The sequence below is a fragment of the Lipotes vexillifer genome, unplaced genomic scaffold (assembly GCF_000442215.2).
Source record: "Lipotes vexillifer unplaced genomic scaffold, Lipotes_vexillifer_v1.1 scaffold472, whole genome shotgun sequence".
Taxonomy (NCBI): Eukaryota; Metazoa; Chordata; class Mammalia; order Artiodactyla; family Lipotidae; genus Lipotes; species Lipotes vexillifer.
In genome coordinates, this window is record NW_006797698.1 from 2939127 (window position 1) to 2948192 (window position 9066).

Consider the following 9066-nt stretch of genomic DNA (forward strand, 5'->3'; position numbering starts at 1 on the left):
ACAAAAGCCAACAACTACATCGTGAGATAACACCTGTCCCAAGGAGAGGAAGCCCAGCCTGACTTCAACCTGCGGCTGCAACCCAGGGCAGAGTCTGTAGCAGGAGAGCACGGCAGAAGGAACGAGGGAAACCCATCAGCCCGAGAACGAGCTGGTCGCAGAGAGGCAGAGTCCTGGGGTCCCCGAAGCACCGGGCAAGTTCACTGGCAGTGACGGGGACCCAGGGTTTCCAATCCGTGCCCCCCTCGCCAGCCTGGAAACGGGCTCTCTTAGGGCGCGACGAAAACGTGCAGGGACAGTAGCAAACCCAAGAACATGAAACAAACCTCCGAGAAGTTTCTCGGCGAAGGCGCGTGGCACTGGGGCTGGGGCCCGACGCGGAGGAAACCGACAGGGAGAGGGCAGAGCTCTGGGGTTGCGCGGGGAGGTCGGCGTTGACCCACGCCAGCTGCGGACCACGGCCGCCCAGCCCCGCACCTCGAAGCCCCGCCCCGGCCGGGGCTCTGCCGTCCCGAACGCGCCCTCGGGTCCGCGCCAGGAGGACTCTTACCCGAGCAGGCGCCGACTCCGCCATGGCTGCCAGTCGCCCCCCAACACCCGGGCCCCGCCTGATACGCCTCGGGGTGCGTGCGGGTCAGCTGGGCGCCCCTGTCACCTCCTCGAGGCTACCCCCGGCGCCGTGTTGATACAAGGTGCATTATGGGAGTTCGGCCCTCCCGGGCCAATACCGGCGCCAGCCGCTCCTCCTCACCGCGCGGCATTCCCTTTGCGCCCCCATGCGGCAGGAGGGTGAACAGCACCTCGGCACTCCGAGCCCGAGAGGAACAAACGGACTCGGTGCTTCCCAGTCAAGAGCATGTTCGGAATTTAAGGCAAACCCATGGACATTTTTGTGTCTTCTACGTGCCCAGCACTCTGGTAGGTGCTTCGAGGGATTCAAAAAAGTATAAATATCAGACTTTGCTCTGAGGGAAGAACGTGTAATCTGGTTGGGGAAAAAAGATACGGTCCCAAATGGCAAGCGGTTTTATTCCAAAAGTACACCTGCTTTTTCACTTTTTAGAAACTAGAAATACACTTCTCATATCAGCAGTGGGTTAGGTACCCAGGCCAACCCCCTGAAGCTTATCAGTGATAGTAATCATGCCTTGGAAAATCCAAGATAGCCCTGATTTCATACCCAGCCCACACGCTACACGTTAAACCATGCATTCTGTGTTTTGGATTGAAAAGCATGGTTGTCTTACCATTTGAGCACGCAACACACAACACTAATGCAACCGTAATTATGTAATTTGTGCCACATTGTCTCTATAGAGACAGGCGATGAACTTCCACTTCGAATGATAGGCATAAAGCAATTCTCCTGAGAGCTAAACTCTTAAGATCAACATGAAAGTATGTTCACGTGACTGGCTCCTTCTTAGTGTGCAGGACTCAGTTCAGACTTTACCTCCTCCGAGAGACATTCCCCGTCCACCCTGTCTACAGGCCAACACCCTCCTCCATCCCAACACTCAATCCTGTTATCCTGCTAGAAATTTTTCATAGCACTTATCACTATCTGAAATAGCCTCATTTTTTTTCATTAGTTTGCATAGTAATTATGTTTCACTAAAATATCTCCACTGTTACCCTCCATTTATTGCACACAGAAATGCTCATGAATATTTTTGGATGCTTGAATGGTGAATCAGAAGGTAAGGATAGGAAAAGTCAGCTCCAAGAGAAGGCATGATGTCCAGGGCAACCAGACTGACAGGGAATTGGTTGAATCATTAATACACCTAAAGAAAAAATGGAATGGGCTGAGAAAATTAGTCAGCTTTGGAGATATGTCTCAAGCCAAATTAGTCAGCCTTGGAGATGCGTCTCAGGCCAACAAAACCTTACTGTCAGATACAGAAAAAAAGAGTATCATGATTGTGGAGGCAGACATATCAGGACAAAGGATTAAACGGTTCAGTTATAGAACTCACACTCTGTGTTCTGTTTCTATGTCCACCAGGCAAACTTCTGATGATGCAGGTTCCCGTGTAGCTTCTGGGAGACAACATGCAGGTCAGACTGATGCAAATGTCCAGACCACCCCTGGAAATTATTAAACTGATACTCTGGCTTATCTATCAGTCTCTGAGAGTCAGCATGATTTAGCATCCTGCCTGGAACTCTGGAAAAATATTTAGATCAAATTCCCAATGTGCAAGGGAGGTAGCACCAGGTGCTGGTTTGCAGTCTCACGGGCTTGCAGAGATGGTGCAGTGATTAGAAAGTGGACTGAGGAGTGAGAGCATCTGGGTCCCTAGCCCAGCGCTGCCAAGTACTAGATGTGGACCTTGGGCAAGTCATGAACTTATCAGCACCTCCATGACCTCATTATTAGTGAGGGATAATAGTAGCATGTATCTCATAGAGTTATTGTGCAGATTACATGAGTTAGTTCAAATCAAGTCCTTAGAACAGTGCCTGTCATAGGTTAGGAGCTCAAGAAGCACTTCCGATCCCTATAACTCATTGCAAGATAACAGATATAAGTAAGGTGCTTGTGCAGCTGAATGCCTAACACATAGCAAGCACTCAGTAACAAGCGATTTCTCATTTTGGTTTGTTTTGGCTTTGGCAAGGTCCAAGCCTTGAACTGCAATGAATTCACCAAGATAAATGTCACCTTGTTGCATCTCTTAGATGCCACCCACTTGTCCTTTCCCAATGACACTCAGATCTTAACACATGCCTTTAAATAAACTTAAATGCAGTTCACAGTTATTCCCATTGGTGGCAGTGGTATTAGAGGAATGAAGGAAATATACTCTTAGTACTCGTATCCTGTCATCTCCACACTATGAACGTAACATGCAGCGCTGAGGGCAAGCTTAAGACATCATCTTACCCAAACTCTCATTTTCAGTGACAGAAAAAAAGTATTCTTTGAATCACAAATAATATAAAGTTTAATAATGCTGTAAAATATTTACCTTGTCCCTTTAATTTTCTATCATATGATTTATAGCATACATATTAACACATTTATGTACATATATGTATGCCCAAACATTTTTTTAAACTCAAGAACATTTATAGACCACGGCTTTGAGACCCTTTCTAGTCTGTTCCCCTTACTACCCTGCAAGTCTCTAGATGGCTGGGACCATGTCTCTTGTGCTCCTCTCACATCAATAACCCCCTGGGGAGCATGCTCCACTCAGCTTCTGGGTCAGTGAGAACCCCAGAATGAACACTCCTTGGCTCAAGCTGACCCCGACCCCCACTGTATATATGTATGTAGTAGGTACCTGTTAACCTTGTCAGCCTAGCACTTCTCCCTTCCTCTGGGCATGTATATATACCTCCTTCCCTTTGGGGATGGCTCTTTCTGGGCTCTAGCCGTGTAATTCAAATGGATGCTGCCATCTTGTTCTGTGACAATTCCAGCCTGATCACAGTGACTGAAAAGCAGGCATCTGACTCAAGCCAGCCCAATCATAGCACCCCAGCCTCCTGGCCACAGTAGTTGAGTCAGTGGTGGGCATATGACTTAAGCTCTTCCCTTGGATTCTTCTACTGGAGCTGCGGGAACAGGTTAATTTTCTCTCTGGTGAAGCTGTAGGATGTGAGTCAGGAATAGTCTTGTCCTCTATTTTTTTTGGAGTAAGTTAATTTGAAAGAATGATCCCAACACACAGACAGGAGCAGAGATGACACATTTTTGTCTCTGTCCAGGATTGCTTATTCAAATGTTCCTTTGAGTCTGTGAATGATTCCAGGTTCCTTCCAGAAACTTCCCCTTTCTTCATGGCTGGCCAGTCAGCCTCAGGTAGGGGAACTGGGTGTCTGGGTGACAAGGAGATTTTTTACTGCACATCCTTTTACCCATTTTCAATGTACCAGACTTGTGCAGATGGGAATTCCCTGGCGGTCCAGTGGGTAAGACTTGGCGCTTCCACTGCAGGGGGCGCGGGTTCGATCCCTGGTCTGCGAACTAGGATCCCGCACGCCACACAGCGCGGCCAAAAAATCCCAAACAAATAAACAAGAAACAGGATTTAAAAAAAAATAAAAACTAATGCAGAGTTCCTTTTAGGGAGGGAAAAGTGTTTTGTTTAGCAAAAGAGTTTTATTGGCCATTTTAATCGTGGAAAAATAGGCTCCTGGGCAGGGCTTGGAAGGCAGAAGGTAGGCAAAGATAAAACTAAATTGCTCTCCAGAGTAAACTGGGATTTGGGGGTTTTCCTGGGGAGTGAGGGACCGGAGAAGGGGAAGGGGAGCTACTCTTCAGAGGTTGGCAAGGTCCTGCGCTAGGCTGAGATGAGACCCTCTCTATGAACTTCAAACTATAAAAGTCTACTGCGCGTAAGTGTCTTACCTGGGGAAAGCAAAGAAAGGGCACAGAGCTCCACCATCTGGGTTAACGCAGAGCTGACAGGCGAGACCGGCAGTGTGAAGGACGATACATGTGAATGGGGGAATCCAGAAAGCACGCCGCCGTAACTAAGGAAAACAAACCTCTCCTCACGCCCACATCCTTGAGATGGGGGGCAGGGCTGCTGGTTTTGACACTATATGCTGGGGACTCAAGCCCCTTTACCATTAAAGGATATCGATCCCATTGGGACGGAAGGTGTGGGGACACCCGGGTAAACAACTCTGGCTTACACTTCTAAGACTGGATATAGGCTCTCTTCCGACTATTTAAAAAAAAAAATTTTTTTTTAATAAATTTATTTTGGCTGTGTTCGGTCTTTGCTGCTGCGCGTGGGCTTTCTCTAGTTGCGGCGAGCGGGGTCTACTCTTCATCGCGGTGTGCGGGCTTCTCGTTGCAGTGGTTTCTCTTGTGGAGCACGGGCTCTAGGAGCACGCAGGCTCAGTAGTTGTGGCTCGCGGGCTCTAGAGGGCAGGCTCAGTAGTTGTGGCGCACGGGCTTAGTTGCTCCGCGGCAGGGCTCGACCCCGTCCCCTGCGTTGGCAGGCAGATTCTTAACCACTGCGCCACCAGGGAAGTCCCTCCCTGTACTCTTAAATGGGAGTCTTCTTTTATAATAGGAGATAGTAAGCCTATAGTGATTAGAATGCTGAGGAATGATATGGGTTTAAAATATGTCTAAGGATGTTTGAGCAGAGGTTCTCAGCCTTTAGCACACACTGCCAGCATCTCACTAGATTTATAGACCTACGGGAACCTCGCTGGACGGGGTAGGGGGATGTGAGATTCTTATATCCAGGGCCCCTCTTCTCGAGAATAACCATTTTAGAGATGTCCCTCCACGATGGCTCCCTAGAGAGTCAGTGTTGGATGGAATGACGGCCATGGCCTCCCCCAAACTATTAGGGTCCCAGGATGATAAAATGCTGTTACATGTTTTTCTAACAGTAACAAACCGATGGGTCAACACTGTAAAACACAGACACAGGCTGGTTCATCTTGCGCCTGGTGTGTTTACTCATTTTTCCTTTACCCTCTGCCATCACCCAATATTCCGGAGCCAGATCTGAGAGAGCCAGTTATAGCGCCCAAATCCTTGATGGTGAGATAACTTTGTCCACCTGTGGCTCTTCATTTCAGTGGCATCTAGCTTAAACCTGCCGTCTCAAGACTTCCTCTCTGAGGAAGCTATGCACTGTTTCTAAGGAGTTCTAAGGGGGGGATGAGGGTGTCTGTGGCACAGCAGATCGCAGGCTAACTGGCAGCCCGTGTGTGGAAGAGTCTTGGCACTGAAGGCCCTCCATGGCCCAGCCACGACTCACCTTGCATCTACATCACCTACAACTTTATACACCCCGGCTCTAGCCAGGCCAGTCTCCTGCCTTACTGCCCCAGTTCCTGCCTGCCCGACATGTTCCATCCTCATCCCACTTTGCCTCTCCCTCCTTCCCCTGCTGCATTCAATGCATCCTTTAAGCCTCGACTCCTCCAGGTCTAAAGGACACATAAGCTCTTAGCAGTGGATGCTTCTCAATAGGAATCTCGTAGGAAAGAGTTTTACTCTTCATTATTTTTTAAACCGATTTTTACTGCATGCATTAATCTTTTAATTAACACATTATCGGGAGGAAAATAAAAATCCACCCCCAGAGTAGGACCGCCATCCTGCTTCGGTAAGTGGACTGCAGGGTCCACACTGAGGATCCTCACTGCCTGGGGGAGGTCCACACTGAGTGTCACCACCTTTGCTCAGCTCCGTGGGGCGGGGGGCGTTAGGGCTCACTCTAGGACTCCCCCAGGGGCTGGTGCTGGAGGCTGGGTTGACTTGTGGTATCACCGAGGGGCACCTGGTGCGTGGGGTCCACCAGACTAGGACGCAAGAAACCAGAAACTTGGCCTTGGCTCTCTCACTCATCCGTCACTAAATCTCTTTGGGAATCAGCTCCTCAAAGGTAAAATAAAGGGACAGACTCGAGCTATGGGCTCAAATGTTTCAAACCCATGTCTCAGTAGGGATTTCTCCCCCTCCTTCATACTCTTAACAGCCCAAAGAAGCAACAAACAAACAAAAAACCCTGTTGGCCTTACTTCCCATGATTTAGGTTATGAAAATGCTGATTTTTCTCCATGTGCTTTTGAAAAGCAGAATACTGCTGCCTCCCAACCAGTACAATGGACTAGAGGGTCCCCTTCTGCTCCAACAAAACTCCATTGAGCTTGTCTATATTTAACTTCTCATTTTCTTAAGATTTGCCTCCTTCAAAAAGCAGAATAAAGGGGGGAAAAAAATCCCAGTTAGCTGGATTCCAGTTCATTGAGGGTTTACTGTACGAAGCCACGCTGGAGAGCCCTCCGGCCTTGTGAACATGCAGTCTGCAATCTGGACACCTTTTATTTAATTTCAAGAATTCCCCTTGCACGGCAAAAAGGGGTCTGAGGAAAGCAGAGCGGCACAGTTGAGGGGAAGGGCAGAAGCAGAGCGCTCACACACATGCTCCCCAGCTGGGAGAGAAGTGGGATCGATGGCAGGAGCGGAAGTCATTCTTGACACAAACAAGGGTCCTGGGGCGTGCCGCCCCACCCCAGTGCCTGGCCATGCAAGACGCAGATATGGAGGCTGTGGCCCATCGGGACCACAGAGCAGATGTACTGACACGGGGAGTCCTCTGGGCGCCTCCCGAGGCACCTGCAGGGTCTGGAGCAGAGGAGGGTCTGTGTCCATGTCCATGAGCATGGTCGGTTAACAGACAGCACCAGTTGGGAGGCTCAGGGCAGGAGAGAGACTGAGGCTCTCAGACGCTAGCACCTACTGGCCCTGGCCCTCCTGGGAAGAGACTCACTTCCTCGATGGCTGCTGTTGGAGCAAGAGCCTCTCCCTCACCCCTGTGCCCTGGGAAACGAATAAATCATCAGGATGAGGTCTGAGCCAGGGTGCTAGCTGCCTCCGGAGGGCCAGGTCACTGCTGTGCAGTGGAAAGATGCTGCTGCACCAGGCAGAGGGATTGGAGGTGGGAGGGACAGGCTGGGGGCCGAGGGCCCTCCCTCCCGCCCAGCAGTGCCCACACAGGAAGAACCTTCTGGAAGCACAACCCCGGGCATTTTCTAGTCAATCTATTCCCCATTCTCAGTAACCCCATGAGTTGGCCCCTGTTACTTCTGATTATTTTTGGTGGGTCAGGGGAAAGAGAGAGGAGAGAGACCAGGCCAGAGAGGTCTCTCACATGCCAGAGGTAGGCAGTGTGTGTGGTGGGGACACTGCGCTGGGGGCAGGGCTCTGGTCCCAGCCCTGCCACTCTCTTCTGTGTGATCTCGGGCAAACCATCTCACCTGTGTCTCACTTTCCTCAGCTATCAAGTCAGGAAAATCCTACCCCACGTACCTCAGAGGGATAGGCTAAGGGTGAAAATAGATAACGGATAGAAAACGTGTTTAAAAAAGTATAAAGCGCTATTCAAACGCGAGGCAGTGTTGTCATCACGGAGATCCATCCCTTAGCACGTCCCTCCTCTCACCGGGACACCTTCGCTTCCTTTTTTAGGGTCTCTTAACTTTAGGACCTATTTCTTTATCTCAGGAGGGTTCCGAGACTCCCTGGTGGTTTCCCCTGATCACAATCTGTGACCCCAGAGGCCCAATGGGAGCGCTAGGTGTCTGAGGGTGCGTGCCGGAAGAGGGACCTACCCGCTGTCCTTCCGGCACCTTCCCTGCGCCGGCCCCCTTGGTCCACCCTATGAGAAGAGCTGGGCTGTCCATTCAGGCCGGACAGGTCTAGGGGACCCCTGCCCCACACTCAGGGGACCCCGTCTGGAGTGCAATTCCTGTTCCCGACTTCCAGCAGGTGGCGGGTAGAGGGAGGGAAGGGGCCCTGAGAACCAAGGGCAGGATCGGATGGTGGGGCCTCAGGACGCCCCCAGGCTCGCCCCCGCCCCCTGCTCCTGCCGCCGGGCCCTTCCCTCCCCCGGCCCAGCCCTAGTCTCGCTCTGGCGGCGCCTGGAGGGGCCGCTGGGCGCCGAGGCCCGGTCCGCCGCCGCTGTGCACGCGCAGGTGGTCCTTGAGCGACTCCTTGTAGCGGAAGCTCTTGCCGCACTCGCCGCACGTGTAGGGCCGCTCGCCGGTGTGGATGCGCTGGTGCTTGAGCAGGTTCTGCTTGCGGATGAAGCTCTTGCCGCACAGCGCGCACTGGAAGGGCCGCTCGCCCGTGTGCAGCCGCTGGTGGTTCTGCAGGTGCTCCTTGCGGCTGTAGGTCTTCTCGCACTCGGAGCACTTGTAGGGCCGCTCGCCGCGGTGCGTCATCTGGTGGCGGATGAGGCCCGAGTGGCAGTTGAAGCTCTTCTCGCACTCGGCGCACTCGTACGGCCGCTCCTTGGTGTGGCTGCGGTGGTGGATGATGAGGCTCTTGCGCACACCGAAGCTCTTGCCGCACTCCGGGCACGAGTAGGGCTTGCTGCGCGCGCCGTGCAGGAGGAGGCTCCGGCGGAGGCCGCCCGGGCAGCAGCTGCCGCAGCCCCCGCCGCCCCCGCCTGGGCCCCCGCCCGCGCCCCCCACGGCCCCGCCGCCACCCGCTTGGCCGCCCGCCTGCGCCCCGCCCGAGCCCCGCTCCCCGGGCAGGGGGGGGAAGCCGTCGTCCCGCAGCGCGCCCCCGCCGCG

General features: G+C 52.4%; 2 protein-coding genes across 2 annotated transcripts in view; both read right to left on the minus strand.

The window, feature by feature from the left end:
- Window positions 1-699, minus strand: part of ZNF212 (zinc finger protein 212) — a 14968-nt gene extending 14269 nt beyond the window's left edge. Inside the window, exon 1 of the mRNA XM_007469855.1 lies at window positions 551-699. Within this exon, the coding sequence (XP_007469917.1) occupies window positions 551-574 (24 nt within the window). The 5' untranslated portion in view covers window positions 575-699. The remainder of the gene's footprint in view (window positions 1-550) is intronic.
- Window positions 700-8388: 7689 nt separating this feature from the next.
- The window catches only part of ZNF282 (zinc finger protein 282), a 23635-nt gene continuing 22957 nt past the window's right edge, over window positions 8389-9066 (minus strand). The window contains exon 9 of the mRNA XM_007469880.1: window positions 8389-9063. Within this exon, the coding sequence (XP_007469942.1) occupies window positions 8389-9063 (675 nt within the window). The remainder of the gene's footprint in view (window positions 9064-9066) is intronic.